Raw genomic sequence first — 20502 nt, 5'->3', positions numbered from 1 at the left:
TAATATAAGTTTTACATGACACAGGAGCCTTCATAAGGAAATAAAGACTTGAGGGAGTGCTTAAACCTGGACATTTTTTGCTAGGTTTGGTGAAAAGTGGGAAGTTGTAGAAACATGTGATAGGACCAAAAAAGAGTATGAGCGAAGTGTCTTAAACTGAGGGAAACAGCAAGGCCTGCTCACTCAGATTCCTCTCAGCATCCCTCTGTTTTCAGAGATAAGGATGCTTCTTTCCTGCTGGTATGGGGAGGGGACCTCTCACATGAGGGTCTTATGACCTGCTTCAGAGGAAGATCAGAAAATCCTTCCTGCACCTTCTGTTTTACAGATTCCTTCATCTTGAAATATTCAATATACTAAGGTGCCATATTTTTGGAGTAGTGTGTCCTGAACCCCATCACCTGGAATGGCAAATTTTAGATGGAATAATCTAATTTTTCATTATCAAAAAAGAGAAGGGAAGACATTACATGAACAAATTATGAGGTTGGAAATTAGCAAAAAGTGAACTTCTTTTTTAGAGTTAACAAACATTTATTGAGTTTCTACTGAAAGGAAGAAAGTGTGCCCATTGTTAGTGCTACAGTAGATATATTCAGACATGCCCCCTGCCCTCAGGGAACTTGCAATCTAGAAGGGAAAAAAAAGAATGTAAACAGATAATTACATTAGTCTGAAAGTACATTGACAGAGGTTAGGTACAAAGTTCAGCATTGATAAGGAAAGAGATATGTCAGGGAAAGAGTTTTCAATTGTGTGAGTCATGGGCAGTTGCTTGAGGTCTTTAATGTAAATTGACATCCTTTTTTTTTTTGCTGTGGAAAGATTTTCCCTGAGCTAAGATCTGTTGCCATTCTTCCTAGTTTTCCTTTTTTTCCCTCCCCAAAGTCCCAGAGCATAGTTGTATTTTCTAGTTGTAAGTCCTCCTAGTTCTTCTAGGTGAGTCACCACCACAGCATGGCTACTGACAGACAAGTGGTGTGGTTCCACACCCGGGAATGGAACCCAGGCCACCGAAACAGAGTGTGCCAAATTTAACCACTAGGCCATCAGGGCTGGCTGAAGATGACATCTGTTTTTAGTAGGATATCTGTTTCAAGTTTGGGGAGATAGTAGACTGGTCAGATAAATCCGGCCTCTATATAGAAGACCAGGTAGTTTATGGAGAACCTAAAGTTTGCAAGAATAACTATGAGAATACTATAACAAAACACAGTTTGACTCAAAAGTGCACAGTTTGCCTAAAGTACACTAGTGGTTCTAGCATGTTCCAGTATGCTTAGCTCAGTAGATTGATTTTTTTGCCACCAAAATAATGCTTACATATCTTGGTTTCTATCTAGTTCAAAGGTTAGTTCCTTACAGGTCAATAATAAGTCAGGGTTTCTTTTATTTTTTTTCTTTTCCTTCATCCTTGGATGATACCTGGGTGTAAAATCTTGAAAAACAAGTCATGAGAAACAGCCACTGGACATATATTCTTCTTCAGGCCCACACTGGGTCTGCTGCAGTGTGTCTGATTTGGTTTGTCCCTGGACATCTCGATCTGATATAATTTCAAACGAGGCTGATATTGTAGCCTGAACATTTTGGGTAATGTTGAACTTTAGATGCCTACCTAGCCTTTGTGTCTCAAAGTTTCCAACTCTGTGTCCAACTTGTAGCAAGTCCAGCCCTCTCCCAGGTCACTGGTTTTCTCAGTGCTTGAGCCTACCGCTGGGGCATGGGATAACTTCTGGATCCCCTGATGTCTTTATGTGGGCTATGGAGAAGCTAGGACGCTATATCAGTGTCATCTGCTCAGACTCCTCCCTTAGACATTTCTAATTCATCTTCTTGATGGCCCCATATTGTTCTGTACTAGGATGCTATAAGGGAAATATTAAATTTCTCAGAATAGCCCCTCAGTTTTTGAGATTCTCCCCTACAATATACATGAATGTTTCACTGCCCCTTAGTTTTCTGCTACACCAAGAATCAGCTTCAAGTGGGATTTTAAAAAGGGCATCCCGTCTCTCCTCCAGACCATTTACCCCAGGCCTCTCCTCTCAACACCAGATGGATTTGTCTTCTTCCTGTGGGGTAGAAATTTCCTCTGTGTCATATATGGTATCTACCTTTTCAGGTGCTTTATCATTGAAACTCTATGGTGTCCGGTCCTCCAGGCTCAGCTCTAAGTATATAAAGTCCAGTTCTGGAATTTCTTTTGGTAACCATTTTCTCTCACAATAAAGCTTGTTTTTGCAAAGGAAAAACACCTTCCTTCTGATTTCTTATTTGACATAGCTTTCTTAAAACTCTTCTATTTGGAAACTTCTCTTTGAGCAAAGATTTATTTGTTTTAGGCTAGATTCTACTTACCCAAGACATAATGACTATTATTGATCCGGTAGGTTGGAGAGTCTTGTAACAATTAGCAGTGACAATATATTGGTTTAAGAATCCAAAAATATGATCCTCACTTCAGCTAGTGGTTGTAGTGATCTAGGCAAAAGGTGATGTGGGACTGAGATTTGGGAAGTAACAACTAAATTGAAGAGTTTGTCAAATTTGGTAGATATTGTTGTGGAGTAGTCAGTGGGTCTTAATGGCTAATTAAATATTGGTGGTGAAAATAAAAAGAAAAACTCTCAGCAAACTAGGAATAGAGAACAACTTTCTCAACTTGATAAAGAATATCTACAAAATCTTGGGGCCAGCCTGGTGGTGCAGCACATTCTGCTGTGGCAGCCTGGGATTGACTGGTTTGGATCTCGGGTGCAGACACGGCACCGCTTGGCAAACCATGCTGTGGTAGGTGTCCCACATAGAAAGTAGAGGAAGATGGGCATGGATGTTAACTCAGGGCCAGTCTTCCTCAGCCAAAAGAGTAGTATTGGCAGCAGATGTTAGCTCAGGGCTAATCTTCCTCAAAAAAAAAAAAAAAAAAACAACAATATCTACAAAGTCTTATAGCTAATACCATACTTACTGGTGAGAAACTGGATGCTTTTGCACTGAAATCAGGAACAAGGCAAGGATGTTCACTCTCACTGCTCCTATTCAAGATTGTATTGGAAGTCCTAGCTAAAGCAATACGATAAGACAAGGAAACAGACTTTATACAGATTGCAAGGAAGAAATAAAACTATCTTTGTTCACAGATGACTTTATTGTTTATGTAAAAAAATCCAAAGAATCAACAACAAAAAAACCCTAGAACTGATAACTGATTATAACAAACCTGTGGTATACAAGATTAACACACAAAAGTTGCTTTCTTATATACTAGCAATGAACAATTGGATTTTGAAATTAAAACCACAACACCAATTACATTAGCACACAAAAAAATACTTAGGTATAAATCTCACAAAATATAGACAGGATCTATATGTGGAAAACTATAAAACTGATGAAAAATATCAAAGAAACTAAATAAATGGACAAATATTCTGTGTTCATGGATTGGAAGACTTAGTGTTGTTGGCAGTCCTTCCCAACTTGATCTGTAGATTCTCACAATCCCAATCAAAATCTCAACAAGCTATTTTGTGGATAACAACAAACTGATTCTGAAGTTTATATGGAGAGGAAAAAGACCCAGAATAGCCAACACAATGAAGAAGAATAAAGTTTAAGAACTGACACTACTCAACCTCAAGACTTACTATAAAGCTACAGTAATCAAGACAGTGTGGTATTGGTAAAAGAGTAGACAGATCAATGGAACAGACTAGAGAGCCCAGAAATAGAACCACATAAATATAGTCAACTTATCTTTGATAAAGGAACAAGTGCAATCCAATAGAGAAAGGATAGGCTTTTCAACAAATGATGCTGGAACAATTGGATATCCATATGTAAAAAACTGAATCTAGACACAGACCTTACACTTTTCACAAAATTGAACTTGTACATGAATGTTTATTGCAGCTTTAGTCATAATTAACAAAAACTGGAAGCAACCAAGATGTCCTTCGATAGGTGAATGGATAAATATTCCATCTGTACAATGGAATATTCTTTAACACTAAAAAGAAATTAACCATCAAGCCATGAAAAGACATTGAGAAAACTTAAATATGTATTGCTAGGTGTAATATACCAGTATAAAAAGGCTACAAATTATGTTTCTAATTATATGACATTCTGGAAAATGCTAAACTATAGAGACAGTATAATGATCAGTGCGTTCTAAGGGTTGAGAGGAGGGTAGAACGGATGAATAGGTGAAGCATAGGCAATCTTTAGGGCAGAAATATTAATCCTGTATACTACTGTAATGGTGGATACTGGGCATTATGCATTTATCAAAATTTATAGAACTGTATAGCACAATGAGTGAAACTTAATGTAGGCAAATTAAAAAAAAATCATTCAAGAGGTTTAGAAATCCCAAGAAGGAATGCAGACTATGACAAGAGAATTTAACTATTAAAAATGTGTGAAACAAATTCTATGAAGGGGATTTGGGGAAGAAATCCTGACCTAAGTATCTTTGGAAATGAATGGAGTCAGTAAGACTAAAAGCAAAAGGTAACTGCACGTAAGCACTGTACTCTAGTGTAAAGTTGTATCCCATGGGAATATGGGTTAACAATTCTGATACCACTACAAATGTATATTGGAATAGAACAACTATGTAAATGGGTGGCAGATGGTGAGAGCCCGGTTTCTTATTGTAGGAGTCGGAGTTTACAGATAAACAAGGGGAGGAAGCAAGAATGTGTGGTAATCCATTAGAATTGGAGACATCAGTATGAACTCATGTTTAGTGGACTACAAATGCAAATGGTTGCATATAGAAATATTTACAAATAATATATATACATGAGTTAGTGTAAACACATATTTTTTTCTCTGTTAGGTGAGAGGACCTAGAAGCAACAGCAGCCCGGTAGCAACATGCAGACCTAGTGCTCAGATCTTGGTTTCTAATAACATTCTCCAATAAAAGGAACTAGGGCTTCTTGGAAAAGTGGCTGATCCTAGGTCTAGGGGGCAGGAAACATACAAGATGAACTTGAAGCATCTTGTAATGCCAGGAAGTAAAGAAGTATTCAAAAACAGCCAACACAAACTTACTTATGGGAATATGTCAGAGGGACCTGGATGCCAACTGAAGGATCTCCCAGTGGCCAAAGCTGAAACAATTTGAGCAACAAAGTAAATAAAGCAGTATTGGATTATAACCCAAAGGAAAAAGTAAATATTCATGAGTCTATAATGATACACACAAATGAGTAAATAAATGGAGAGAAGAGACAAATTTCCCGTGCAGAAGAATTCCAGAAAAATTATGTGAAATATTCTGCCTTCAAGGAGGTGGAGCATAACTTATGCACCTTACGTATGGGCTGCACATAGTGACTTCCTTCCAAAGAGTACAGTATGGAAATGAGGTAAAAATAGTGACTTTCTAGTAGAGAAATCTGACAAACACTACCTTAGCCATGTGATCAAGGTCAACATCAATAGAGATAAGTCATGTTGGTAGAATGCACCCTTGATATGATATGATGAAAGCAGCACGTCACCTTTATGGTCTCCCTCCCAATATCTCATAACCCCAGTCTAATCATGAGGAAGAGATCAGAAGTATTCTAGTGGGGCATCCTACAAAATACCTTACCAGTATGCCTCAAAACTGTCAGGGTCATCAAAAACAAGGAAAGTCTGAGAAACCGCCACTGCCAAGAGGATTCTAAAGAGACATGAGGACTACAGGTAATGTATCCTGGATGGAATCCTGGACAGTAAAAGGATATTAGGTAAAAATTAAGGAAATTTCAATAAAGTATTAGTAATGGATCAGCATTGGCCTTAATTGTAACAAATGTATCATACTAATGTAACGTTAATAATAGGAGAAACTGGGTGTGAGTATATGGGAACTCTGTACTATCTCAGTTTTTCTGTAAGTCTAAAACTATTCTAAAAAATAGAATCTATTTGAAAAAATAATAATAATAAAAGGGAGCTTCAAGGCTACATACTCGAAGAACAGGAGAGAACTGAGATTCTGTTGATCATTGTTAGAAATCTGCAAAGGGGTGCATAACTGATAGGGTAGATGAGTTTTTTCTTTTGTAAAGGTATTAGAGAGTCATTCAAGAAATTTCCTGAAGACAATTTGAGATCTGTCCATATCACTTTTCTGGTTAAAATGCTTCAGTGGCTCCCATGGGCTAAAATAAGGCTCAGACTCCCTATGTTGCATACAAACTGATCCTGTATTTCTGGATTCACTTCCTTCTCTCTGTCCAGCAACATCAGGAAGCTTGCTCATCCACACACTTGCTGCCTGCTGCCTCTTAGCCTTGGTTCATGCTGCCCCTTTGCCTGAAATTCCCTACCTTCCATCCCTCACTTTCCTCTACTTAGCTGAGTTGTTATTTAACACTTCTCAGCTTCACCTTCCTCAGGAAGCCCTTCCTATTCTCCTGAGTTTAGTGCTTTTTTTCCTCCCCAAATCCAAGGAGTCCATCCCTACGCTATTTGCTTAACATATTATATTGTTATTATTTGTATGTGTGGTTGTGTCCTCTACTTGGCCATGAACAAATCAAAGCCAAATTTTTATTGTATCCATACCACGAACAGAAGATAGGAATTGCTTAATTTATATTTATATTATGAGAAAGAAACAGACAACACACATAGTTCTTACCTATAGGCAGCTCACATTTGAGGGTAGAGATCAAAATATAATCATCTTTTATAAATAATAGCTGCTATTGGAAATTTTAATTCATTCTCACAAAATTTGTTTTCTATAACTCCTCAATCTCATAAGAAAACTTTTTAAAGCAATATAGGTGAAAAATGTGAAATATTTTCTAATAAGAGATTATAAATGCCTTAAAAAAAGAAGTTATTTTGATGCTCTGAAAGGTATGTTGATCAGTCCTAGGCATCTAATTCTCGAATGTTTTGCTATACAGTCTTTGAGTAATTTATGTGAACTGTATTTACTGGTGAAAATTCAATCCAGAACATGTGGAATAGCACAGAAAATTGATATATATTTGTACCTATGATAAGAATTGCCCTCTTTTCCATCATTATTTTAGAGTAATTTCCCAAAGGAAGATTTCACATTTTAGTATTATCTACTCATTGATAGAGATAGGCAACTCTGAAATGAAATATAGCATACATTGCACTCTCCTTAAGTTGAAGTTCTTCTGTGATTCAGAGCCCTTCATCTGGGGCATACACCCTTGCCTCAGCCAGTTACGTGGTCTCTGTTTCTGGATCGTATTAAATGGGGTCAAGCACATGGTGCAATTTATGCAAAAAGGTCCTAGAATTGTCATGAGGCTTTGAAAATGAAGCAAAATAATATTCTTGTGAAATGACTGGTTTTAAATTCTGCCCTTCAGTGTTTGCTCATATTTATGAAATCATGTTATGTTGATCTTAGGGTACAGGAGATATTGACTGTCATTTTAAAATTAAGAAGAACTTGGAAAATGCATCTATAAGCCTGGAATCTGTGAAGAACCCAGGATTGTTTGTTGGACTTCAGTCAGATGGACAGGCAAAACCAGTTATTTATACCAAGAATGGAAGTGTTTTCTTCTATCCACAAGTCATCAAATGTATGTTTACTCTGAAATACTTCCATTATCATTTGTTTTTTGATGGTTTGTGTACAGTGTCTGATAATTTCATCACATTTTTACTCAGCAAATCTCTGGTGTTAGACTTTTTTGTCACTGTTATTCTAGAAGCAGTAAGACAAAACAAAATGAAGATCACTTACCTTAAATTCTCAGATATTTAATGTTGGTTGTAGAGTTTTTTCCACATTAAACTCCTTTAAAGTTTTTGAAATTGGGTGTGTGTGTGCATGTTTGTATGTGTGTGTGCACATGTGTATTTTGTTATTTAAGGGTATCTCCATATACACTAAGAGGAGATGGGGCTGTTAAAAACATTCTCAGCTTCATGGCTATTAATTTTTAATGTTACAGTATAAAATGAGATAGAAAAAAGATCAACACAATGAAATTTGAATTGAAAATAGGGTTTGGAAAAAAAGTCTAAGGATAGGACAGAAATGTGAATATTTTGAAACTGATTTCTCTCATATCTTAAGTTCAGGTTCTCTAGCAAATTGAAATGAGGATCTGAGGACTTCATTTAAACAGTCTAAGCTTAGAATGTATTTACTTGAATACAGAGGTTAATGAGATACTCTATTGTGTTCTTAAATTATCTCAAAATTTAGTTTGCTCTCTAATTTTGCCTGATGTAGTCCCATGGATTGTGGCTTAATTAAAATTTAGATGATTTTCTTAGTGAGTATCTTATTTAACTTGCCTTTTCTTATCAAAGTCTACCTATACTTTATATGGCTATATAAATACTTGGATATTATATATATATCTATCTCTCCTATCTGTAGGGTATTTTATATATAATAATGGATAGATATATAAAATATTCTACAGAAGATAATTTAAAATAAGAACATAAAGAGCTTGATTTAACATGATGGTATATCTGGTCCTGTTCTTTGTGTTATCTGCATCAGTTCCTTTTCAGTCTTTAGTTGCCATATTTAAAAATTTTGCAAATTGTTGGGCTTGTACACCTTAACTTACTGCTGTCCGTACCAGCACTCCCCCCACCCTCTGTTTTTCCACAAGCTGGCACAGAGTGGTACTCCTACTCAACAAAATGGGTGTGCCGTCTGTCTCCGGAGCTCTGAAGGGAACCAGATCACTTGAGAGGAAGCAGAAAGATAAGCGTGGAATAGAAGAAAAAGCAAGGAGAGACAGCAACTATGCTGGAAGAGCACAGGAAGAAAGGAGAAATAATACAAAGGAAGGGGTAGTGAAGAAAAGATGAGAAAGAAGAGAGAGCAACAATTAGAAAAGGAGAGGAGGAATAGAAGAAAAAATAATTTGTGGCAATATGTAAGAGAGAGAGAACAAAAAATCATGTTTGACAACCTAGAATATCAGTACCAATAGAATCAATAGATATGAAGTCATTCTTTTTTACAGGCTCTACCATTTAGTTCTATTACTAGAGCATAGAGGTTTGTGTTTTCTTCTCTATTTGTCAGCTGTGTGGTCCTAGTTTAACTAACTTCAAAGCTCTGGTTTCTGTGTCTGTGTAACTGACATAACAGGAGTACCTTCCCCCTCTACCCAGGAGAACTGTTGGGGATCAAGCAAATATACGTATATGAAAGCTCTTGTGTTAGTAATAACGGCTAACATTTGTGGGCAGTTATTTTATGCCAGACACTGAAAAGCATGGGTTATATCATTTAATCTTACTTTGAAAAGTAGGTCTATCATTTTTTATTGTCTTTTGAAACCATACTCTTATTATTTGATAATGTTTTTGAAAAAAGAATTGAGTACCCTCAGCAATTGTGAGTTAACTTTAAAAGCTTATAGTGCATAGGGCTAGGGCTGATTCTTCTGATGATATATTGATTAAACTGGTGATAGGCATCTGTAATCTGTTTATATAATTTATTTTTTCTTTTCTTTTTTTTAATACAAATAGTACATGCATTTGTGCAAAATTTTGAAAATATACTCAGGTAGAAGTTTATCCATAGATAAAAACTATTTACATTTGATGTATATCTTTTAATAGCTTTTTTCTGTGAAAGTATATATTGTATGTATTTATCTACCTTTTTCTCTAAATATACTAAAAGTATATTTTCAAACAAAAAATGAGGCTTCAGTCTTGTGTCTATATGTGAAACAAGTTTGTGTATATATGTGAAACAATTTTGTGTTCTATTATTAAAAAAATAAATTATTTTCATCAATAGACATAAATTTACACCATATTTTCAAATGAGTTGCATTGATGCATTTACCACAAATTATTTAAGCAATCCCCTGATGTTGGATATTTTATTGTTTAATTTTTTGTTACTATGAACAGTGTTGGGATGATCATTCATGTATATACATATTTTTGCACTTGCGTAAATTACCAGAAGTGGAATTGTTCACTCAATTCTTAAATCTGAATGTCCCATAGTGATTCTAGCAGTCTCAGAGATAAAAAGTGCAGTTTGGGCACTATTGTCCATCCTGTGGGGGTTTGATTGCCTAGAGGTTCCTGTTTGTCCTGGTTGCACAGAGACTTTCTCTTGCCCTGACTTTGAGCTATCAGGTATCAAGCTTAGATCTTACAGGTTAGCCTTATGATTACATGCAAATTCCTGTGATCAACAAGCTCTTACTATTTGGATTAACCCATGAGGATAATCATGGAATTTCGTCTGTTAGTTGGATTAACCTTTATGAAAGTTCTAGTGGATACTAGACATTCATTGCAGGTATCTCTTTTCACTTAACAACAATGAATGGGAGGATTTTCAAATATACTATAAAGCTATAGACCTCAGGTATAGAAAGATTATTTTTCCTCAAGCACTTTCCAAAGAATTCTAGACTTTCAAATTAAAAGGAAACTTAAAATTCTTATAACCATACCATCTCAGTAATGATGATTTTCAATTTGTAAAAGTGACTACAGCACTGCTTTGTATTGATGTGATGTTTTAGCCCAATACATTATGTGTAGCTCATTATGTATTTTGTCATTGTATGAGAATTTCAAGAACCTAGATAGAGTCATGGACAAGTGAGAGGTAAAATTCTCTCTTTTATAGGTTCAGTAGGAAGAAGCAATTAATAGACTTAAAGGCAGAGAGCCCATTTTATAGGACGTGGTATAAATATTATATATGGAGACATTTGTTGACATGGCCTTCAGGCAAGAATCTTTGGAACATTACTATAAGTCAGCTGACCTTTGTGGCCTTGGTTGACATTTTCAAGGTTTGGGCTGTCTTGAGGTAGTGTGTTCTGTATGTTACCTGTTAGTATTCTCAGAATTGGGAAAAACTGATAATGAATGTTTACAAAGTAGTTCTCTCTCTAATGTTGTGGACACCTGGATTGACCAAGAAGTTCTTGTTGATTTGGGGAATCTCACTACCAGTATCATAAATGTCAATGTTTGTACAGAAATAGACTATTTTAAGAAATGTTAACCCTAAAGATGTCATTTCTAACTATACTGAGTCAACTTCCTGTTTTAATAAGGGCAAGAATGCTGGTAACATTGCTTTGGAAATTTTATTATAACATAGTGAATCCTAGGAATTCTGAGGAATGGTGTGGAAACACCAACATTTCTTCAAAATAGTTTCTAGTAATACTTTTCCATTTTCACAAGATGAGAACTACAGTGTTGAAGAAATCCGTATGTTGAACATGAGCCCTTTGGCTTTCACATCAAGTTTGTGTTTTCCCCACCTAGGACTGTAATGAAAAGCATACCTTTAGAATCAGTTGCTACAACTTCTCTAAGGGATTTATTTTGACTCTAATTAATCATTAGACTGCACACTTCAACAAAGGAAGCACAAACTATGGCTGCTGTACAGAGGCTTTTGTTTGCTGTATTGGTGTGCACCATTGGAAATTCTGTTTTGTGTAGATATTTATCTTCACTTTTACCTACATTTTTCCTTACTTTTCTAGGTAATGCTGAATTTCCTGCCAGATCAGGAAAACAAAGGTGTAACAAAAAATTTAGAGAAGAAGGATGTGAGATAATAGAAAATATGTATATTGGTGTCTGTCCCCCAGTTGCTGGTACAGAGCTCCAAAACCCTTGTGAATTCCTAAGTGATAAGAGCACTAGGACCATCTTTTGTTCTAATGAGGCAACTATGGGTGGGCTCATGAATGGCTCCTGGATGGGCACTAGCCATCAGAAGGACCAATGACTAGAAGCTTGGAATTTTCAGTCCCACCCCCATCCTTTAGAGAGGGGAGAGAGGCTGGAAATGGAGTTAATAACTGATTGTGCCTACTTGAGGAGGCCTCCATAAAACCCTAGTAGTATGGGATTTGGGGAGCTTCCACATCAGTGAACATATCTACACTGGAAGGGTGATGCACCCCAGCTCCATGGGGAGACAAAAGCTCCTATGCTTGGGACCCTCCCAGACCTTGCCCTATGTATCTCTTCATCTGGCTGTTCATCTGTATCCTTTGTCATATCCTTTAATAAACTGGAAAATATAAGTAAGTGTTTCCCTGAATTCTGTGAGCTGCCCTAGCAAATTAACTAAACCCAAAGAGAGGGTCATGGGAACCTCTGATTTATAACTCATCAGTCAGAATGACAGTTAACAACCTGGACTTGTGATTGGCATCTGAAGTGGGGGACAGTCTCATGGGATGGAACCCTTAACCTGTGGGATCTAATGCTGTCTCCAGGTGGATAGTATCAGAGTTGAGTCAAATTGCAGGACTCTTAGCTGGTGTTGCACACTTGTTTGGTGTGGAAAAAGACCCACACATTTAATTACCAGAAGGGTCAGAAGTGTTGTGTTCCGTGTGAAAGCAAAGGAAACACACAGGAGGAAAGATTAGGGTTTTTTTTTACTAACACATAAAAATGTCTTGGTAAAATGGAATTTGCCTTTGAGCTATCTAAACTTGCTGCCAATTCCCATCCAAAACTTTCCATTTTAAGGTATGTGAAATTCTTGAACCAGATATTGAGCAGAGAATTACCAGATTTTTGGGTCCAGTTATTTCTCATAACAATGAAGAACAAGCCACCAAAATGGATTTTCAGTAAGTTTGGAGAACAAATGTGATGTTCAGTTGATAGAATATAGCTCAACCCATTTTGAAGCTCAGTCTGATAGCATTGACCTCTTGATGACTAGCATGGAAGTCAGATGCTCCCCTGAAGTCCTTTCTGTCTACTAAGTTAGAAGTTATCTTTTGGCATTTTGGGGGGCCTCTCTGACCATAGAATACCAAATGGTAACATTTGTTCCCATCAGATCCTAGGATGCAACACAGTGCCTGATTCAGAGTAGGTTGTTGAATGAATGAATGGTGTAGCATAAGGTGAGTGAGAGTTCATATCAGGAATGTTGGGTTTTATTTTCATATGCTAGCAGTATGTTCCTAATTAAGTTAATTAACATCTCTGAACCTCTGTTTTGTCATCTGTAAATGGGAATGATAACATTGTATTACAGTAAGAAGTTTCAGTCTGAATCTGTGAACCTTTTGAAATTGTGAGTAAACATATTTTGAGTAAACAAATTGTGTTCAAACGTGCATAAGTGTACATTTGAGATGGGAAGAAGCTCATGATTTTCTTCAGATTTTTAAAGGGATCAATGACTCAGAAAATGATTTTATGAACAGGATTTATTTATTTACAGGATTTTATGAAGATTGACAGGATGTTTATTTAAAAGATTATAGAGTTCCCCAAACCATTTTATCTTTTTTCTTTCTTTCTTTTTTTTTTTTTTGCTGAGGAAGGTTCATCCTGAGCTAACATCCATGCCAATTATCCTATTTTTCAGTATGTGGACAGCCAGCACAGCATGGCTGCTAACAGCAGTGTTGGTTCATGCCCAGGAACCGAACCCTGGCCGCCGAAGCAGAGTGCGCTGAACCTAATTACCAGGCAACCAAGCCTGGCCCATCATTTTATCATTTTTAGAATTTTTTCTAACTAGATTATCTATATGCAATAGATTGAACCTAACCCCCCAAAAAATCCCCTTGAAACTGTTGAAAGTTTTGAGTTGTTTGTATTTCAATACGTACAGAGATCGAGCAGCCCAACTCCATAGCTTTTTTTTTTTTTTTTTACAGCATTAGCTTTTCGTCGTAGTTTTCAAGAAGGCAGAGTTGAAGTTGTCAGGCACCCTTAGCAGTAAAGGGACTTGGATAGGAGAAGAGATAGTGGTAGGAAGAGAATAGTAAGGTGGAGACCTTTCTATGGGGAAGGTACCTGTTGTTTCCAAGCACGCATCTCTGAATGTGTGGCCCTGGCCTCCTTAGAAGCACCTGCACCTCATGTAAGTGTCTCCCTATACTTCTTGGTCTGGCAAGGCTCATGATCACATGACGGGCACCTCTCTATCCTGCCTATGATGATGCAGTCCTGTTGACTAGTTTCACGCACCAGGTAGAAGCTTGCAAGTCCATCAGTGTAGAGAGGCAAGGGTGGTATTTCAGCTCTCAGTGTCTGAGAGCCAAACTGCCAGGGTTCACGTCCTGGTTGGCCTCTTGCTAGCTGTGTGCTCTCACAGCACCTGCACCAAATGCCTGTCCTCTATAAAGTGAGGATGAAGAGGACCTTGACTCAACGGTGGTGTGAGGTGACATGAGTTAACCTATCTAAGAGGCATAGAATAGTGCCTTGTACTCAGTAAATGCTATACAAATATTTGTGGTTATAATTATTAAAAACATGAAGAGCGCCTCATGTGAATTTTTTTTCAGCAAGCTTTTAAAAAAGCTTTAGTCTTTTTTTTAGAGCAGGTTAAGATTCACAGAAAAATTGAGGAGAAGATAACAAAGATTTCCCATATACCTCCTGCCCTACGCATGCATAACCTCCTCCATCAACATACCCCATTAGATGGTATGTTTGTTACAATTGATGAATCTAAGTTGACATATCATAATCACTCAAAGTCCGTAGTTAACGTTATGGTTCACTCTTGGTGTTGTACATTCTGTGGAGTTGGACAAGTGTATAATGCCATGTATCTATTATTGTGGTATCTACAGAATATTTTCACTGACTTAAAAATCCTTACATTAATTCATTTTTGAAATTTGAACCCGCCTTGCATAACCTAGGATAAATCTTGTTTGGTCTTGGTGTATTAATCTTTTTATAGATTGTTGGATTCAATTTGCTAATATTTTGTTAAGGATTTTTATGTTTATGTTCGTCAGAGGTATTGGTTTGTAGTTTTATTTTCTTGTGATGTCTTTATCTAGTTTTGGTATTAGGGTAATACTGACCTCATAGAATGAGTAAAGAAGTATTCCCTCTGCCTCTCTGCTCTGAAAGAGATTGTAGCAAATTGGTATAACTTCTCCCTTAAATGTTTGATAGAATTCTCCAGCGAACCATCTGGGCCTGGTGCTTTCTGTTTTGGAAGATTTTTAAGTCTTGATTCAATTTCTTTAATAGATATAGGCCTATTCAGATTGTCTACTTCTTCTTGTGTGAGTTTTGGCAAATTGTGTCTTTCAGGGAATTGTTTCATTGCATCTAGGTTATCAAATTTGTGGGAATAGAGTTGTTTATAGTATTCTTTTATTATGCTTTTAATATGCTTGGGGTCTGTAATGATGCCCTTTCTTTCATTTCTAATGTTAGTAATTTGTGTTTTGTCATTTTTTTCTTAGCCTGAGTAGATGCTTATTGATTTTATTGACCTTTCAAAGAACCAGGTTTTGGTCTCATTGATTTTTCTCTATTGATTTTCTGTTTTCAATTTCATTTGTTTCTGCTCTAGTTCATGATGCTGTATCTTTTACAACTTAAATAGAGTTGATAAATTCCTGGAAAATAAAAGATCCCTCTCATTCCCTCTTTTAATCAGTTTTGACAAATCACTTAACTTCTCTGTGCCTTGGTTTCTTCACCTACAATGTGGTTAGGCTTTGATTTAATTAATTTATTGTATATTGAGAATTTATAATAAAAGTCATTTATATTACTACCATTTAGCTGTGCCAACTAGCTTCTGCAGCAAAACCTCTTCATTCTCTCTTTGATGAATTTACAGTCACAGTACTGTAAACCTTATAGGTAGGAGAAAGTTTGAAGAGGTATGAATGTGCTTACATTATCAGTTATCATAATGAGCCCATGGAGAAGGTTCTTAATGGATTATTTGGAAGTATGGAGGATTTGGAAGTTCTGTTCATTCCCATTGTTCCAGATAATAAGCCCACCCTTATAATTCCATATAATAAGACCACTCTGCTACGTATAATTGAAAGAATATTGGATCAATATAACTTGTAACCTCTCATTAATTTCAGAGTACTATTGCTTTTTTAGAACATCTAGGTAACAGTGAATATATCCAAGTTTTATAAGTATCATAATGAAGACAAATTATGCACAATAATTATGCATAATAATCCTCTTGCTCTAATTCCAGCCTAGTTTGATGGTATTAGCCATCTTCTGTATACAAATCATGAGGCTTGGGGTATTGGTAACCTGAGAAAATGTAAGACTGAAGATATGGTAGAGGCATCACATTTTTATTACAATAAGAGGAGTTTATTTTAGATTCAAGTATTATGGAAGTTTTATTAAAATATGTTTGGAAAATTCATTTTCACTTTATACTAGTCTGCTAAGATCATTCAAGCTTCAAAATCTAAGTGAAATACTATCATATGCCCAATTAATCAGATCCTGAATATGTATATTATGATTTTATTTAGAAAAATATGACAAAATATGTTTCAGATAATAAAATAGACTTCATGGATTTAAAATGTGCTTGCCATGATAACGTGGCATATTGCTATTATGTAAATTTTAGCTTGTTTTACTTTTTAAATAGCTGATATTAAATAAAACAAAATTTTTTTACTAGTTCACTTTGTAGAGTTGCAGCCTATATGTCTAGTCGATCTTCATAATACTAAATTTTTGTATATAATGAGACAGTAGCTGAAGTGAATAAATTAATCATTCAGTTCCAGCTATATGTGTAATACATATCTTTTGATGGTATTTCCACATAGACAATTCTTGTTCCTTCATCTTCATCACAGATTTTATTTTGTGTTGCGGTTGATAAATGTTCACATTCTTTTTTAAGTTGTTAAAGAGAGACAGAGAGAGCACACTGGTAAAAGACAGTCCAATTAGAAATAGGTGGTGAATGCATTGGAAGGCCATTTGGTACTTGGATTTTGGACCTCCATCTGTGACCCACCTGGCCCAAAGGCAAAGTCGGTAGCCTTCTGTACAGAAGGACAGGAACGTCCTGGATGAGCTTTCCGGAAAATGTCTTACAGGCCCTGAATTTCCTACCAGTAAGGCAACTATTGTGTTTATAAAAAAAGGTTGACATCGGTTTTGAGGATGAGCTGGAATCTTGAGAAGTCGGTGCAGGGAGGGTAGAGAGAGAAGAGATGCTTATTCCCATTTCACAGTTCTCCTTATGCTGCGCCTGTTATACAACCCTTTCTATGCTTCTTTATAATTTCTAGGCTGGCACTTTAATTGCTTTCTCCTTTGTCCTCCCCAGGCACTCCATGCATGTGTCTGTACAGCATTTATCAATATATACCAGAGGTCATTGTTTATGTGTTCTCCCTCTGGGCTGCAACCCCATCAGTATCAAAGCCATTTCTTACTCATTGACTTATTCTTATGCTTATGGCAATGACTGGAAGAGAGATTATCTTCTCTACGTAAATCCTGGATTTCTATGTTATTTGTAAATAATATAGAACCTTAATTAAACCGTAATAAAATGAACCTTAAATTATATTTAGGAATCTTTTGATTTTTTTCCTCTCCAAGAATTCATTTATCCTCAGTGGACATGTATCTAGTTATTTCTGATCTTCCATTTGATATTTTAAAGTTCCTTTATTAGCCTCAATCTCCAGTGTCTAAGCACTGCATTGTAAATAAACCATATGGAAAGACTTTATGTTTTATAGGGTTTGATGTTTAAAAGCTTATTATTGTCTGAAATTATATCTTATAATACATGAAGGATATAAATGACAACATGATCACGGGCAGTTATTCAGACACCAGTATTGCATAGTCTGTGCCATCACTCCATATGATTAAGTGCTGCTAATTTCCTGTTGGCCATGTTAATGAGGTTGTTATGCCTTCTTATGCTGACATATATTTTATGAGTCATCTTAAATTATTGACTGCAATTGTGGTATTAAGAAGTAGCTGCTATTATTTATTATTATGTAGAATCAGACATCTATATAATTTTTGTTGCTGATGAGGTTTCTAAAATCTGACAGTCATGAGATGAATTACAACCATTTAAAAGTGGCTGTACTACCCAGTGGTGTAGTGGTTAACTTCACGCACTCCGCCTTGGTGGCCCAGAGTTCACAGGTTTGGATCCTGGGCATAGGCCTACACACCACTCATTAAGCCGTGCTGTGGTGGTGACCCACATACAAAATAGAGGAAGATTGGCACAGATGTTAGCTTAATGACAATCTTCCTCTAGCAAAAAGAGGAAGATTGGCAACAGATGTTAGCTCAGGGCCACCCTTCCTCGCCAAAAGAAAAAAAGAAAAAAAAAAGGCCAAACTATGCCTAATCCTTAAGAATGAAACACAAACAACTTAAAATTTGAAATCCTAAATACAAATGGCAATCATGAACATATACTGTCAAGTTGGAGTCATTATTCAGTTAGGTTGGAGATATCTATTCCTGAACAAGATGCCAAAACAACTTGCTTCTAAATAAAAGGCAGAAAAATAGCTAATGTTTTCTTCATTTATAGGTATATGTGTATTTCTTTGATTCTCATATTTCGTTAAAGTCACATGAAGTATTGTTTAAATGATGTTTTAGTTATTTCCCCTCTTGATGAAGGCAAAGTACCAGATTATCAAAGGAGTTCCCATTTAGAATCTATATAAAAAACATCTTGAATAAGTCATTTGATTCATACTCTGGCATTAAATTATTGCTTGGATTTACAAAGCACTGAATAGATTTTATAGGAATACCATTCACGCCCACCCTACTGCTAAGAATAAAAATCATTTTCTGATAACTACGTAAGGCAGAGTAAACCTACCTGACTAGGCGTTGAAAAGGAAACAATAGCAAAACTTAAACTTGAATAACTGAACATATGGTGAGTTTTCTGAGAAGAAACAAGTGATTTTGAGAGGATGGCATCTTTTAAAATCTTAATTTCAGTTGGCAGAGAAGACCCAACGGGTATATCTGCAACACCCAGTAAAGAAGAGGAGAAGATCCGTGGGTCAAAAAAACGGCAAGAAACACCCCCAGAATCTGAGGCCAGAGGTCCCTTACTTTCTTCAACTGCAAGTAAGCAACAACTTCTTTTCTTCTTTTGGTTTGTTTGTCTGCATTGCTTCTTTGTGGCCGCCTCAGGAAGAACACCAAATTATTTTTATAATACAGGTTACATTATGCCACACATACTTGCTTTTAAGCTATCATCTTGCTTTTTTTATGCTTGGTTTTTGTATTCCAAAGAATACATATATTTTAAAATGTGTTTATTTCTTTATCTCAACTTCAATGTTCATTCCAAAACATGACTTGAAAAGAAGATAGTTTAAATTATGACATTGTATTGGACTGTCACCTGCAAAATATTTAATGAATAACAGCAGATTCTCGCCAAAGTATAACTAACAACAAAACTAATCTCCTGCAGTGTTCTCATGTAGAACCTGAGGCATGAATACAGTACTCTAGGCCTCAGAGGTTTGACTCTTGAGTTTCTCCTAGTCTGTTTGATCATTTTTCTTGCTCTTAAATGTGTTCCTTTGTATCTGACTAGGAAGTAAAATGAATGGTATCTGACAAATTCTGTGCCTCAGAATCTAGTCATCTTTGGGTAAAATGAAATAGTGGACCACTGTCTGAACCATTTTTTTTAAACCCATCTTAACAGACAGATAAATTGTAATGTTATCTTTAAAAAAGTGCCTTTTGCAAATTAGTTATCGGGTGTACTTTGTTCTCTTTCAGATAGTAATGGAAAATAAATGTCTCTTGCTGACAACCGCATGATACTATCTCATCAACCAGAGGGAAGAGAAATTAGCCTTTTGATTTTTGTTGCATTGGACTAGGCCCAGTTTTATATTTCCATGTCATATCATGAATCCATGGAGCAGTGTGACAAATCACGCTGCATGAGAAACATGTGCTTAAAATTTTTCACAGAAGGAGAATTAAATCTTGTGTCAGGAAGTAATGGCACCTAAATCTGGGATGGCCGCCTCAAGTAAAATTTGACGGGGTTGAAAATAGCATGCTAGCTGAAATCTCTAGGAATAGACACTTTTTTATGAGTAGCAAAATGCTTAAGAGAAAAATCTTCTCTATATCTTCTGAAAATTTGTCTGTTCTGGCAAAATCATTTAAAAAATGTTACTGTGTTGATTTTTTTAAAGTTTAAGGTGCACCACATGTTGATTGGATACATTTATATACTACAGTTGTAGCATTAGCTACCACCTTTATCATGGCATGTAATTATCATTTCTTTTTTGTGATGGGAATAATTAAGATCTAGTCTCATGGTAAGTTTGATGTTTATAATACAATATTGTGGTTTATAATCACTATACTGTGCATTTGACCTCTAGGTCTTATTTATCTACTAGTTCCAAGTTTGTGCCCTTAAACATCTTTCCTGCTCCTCACACCCCCTCCTCCTCTTAGCCCTTGATAACCAACATTTTGCTTTCTGTTTTTATGAGTTCGGCTTTTTTTAGATTCCACGTATTAGTGATATAATACAGTATTTGTCTTTGATTTATCTCACTTATCATAATGTTCTTAAGGTCCATCTGTGTTGTTGCAAATGGCAGGATTTCCTTCTTTCTCATGGCTGAATAACATTCCATTGTACATATATACCGCATCTTTTTTATCCATTCATCTGTGGCGGGC

The 20502-nt window shown here is 36.1% G+C and overlaps 1 protein-coding gene across 16 annotated transcripts in view; it reads left to right on the top strand.

Annotated features, from left to right (window-relative positions):
• RP1 (RP1 axonemal microtubule associated) overlaps positions 1-20502 on the top strand; it is a 439962-nt gene that overhangs the window by 278763 nt on the left and 140697 nt on the right. For all 16 annotated transcript variants that reach the window (XM_070222217.1, XM_070222225.1, XM_070222220.1 and 13 more), the window contains 2 exons: positions 7409-7586; positions 18769-18900. In XM_070222217.1, the coding sequence (XP_070078318.1) occupies positions 7409-7586; positions 18769-18900 (310 nt within the window). The remainder of the gene's footprint in view (positions 1-7408; positions 7587-18768; positions 18901-20502) is intronic.

The sequence above is a fragment of the Equus caballus genome, chromosome 9, assembly GCF_041296265.1.
Source record: "Equus caballus isolate H_3958 breed thoroughbred chromosome 9, TB-T2T, whole genome shotgun sequence".
Taxonomy (NCBI): Eukaryota; Metazoa; Chordata; class Mammalia; order Perissodactyla; family Equidae; genus Equus; species Equus caballus.
This window is presented reverse-complemented; position numbering and strand designations above follow the sequence as displayed.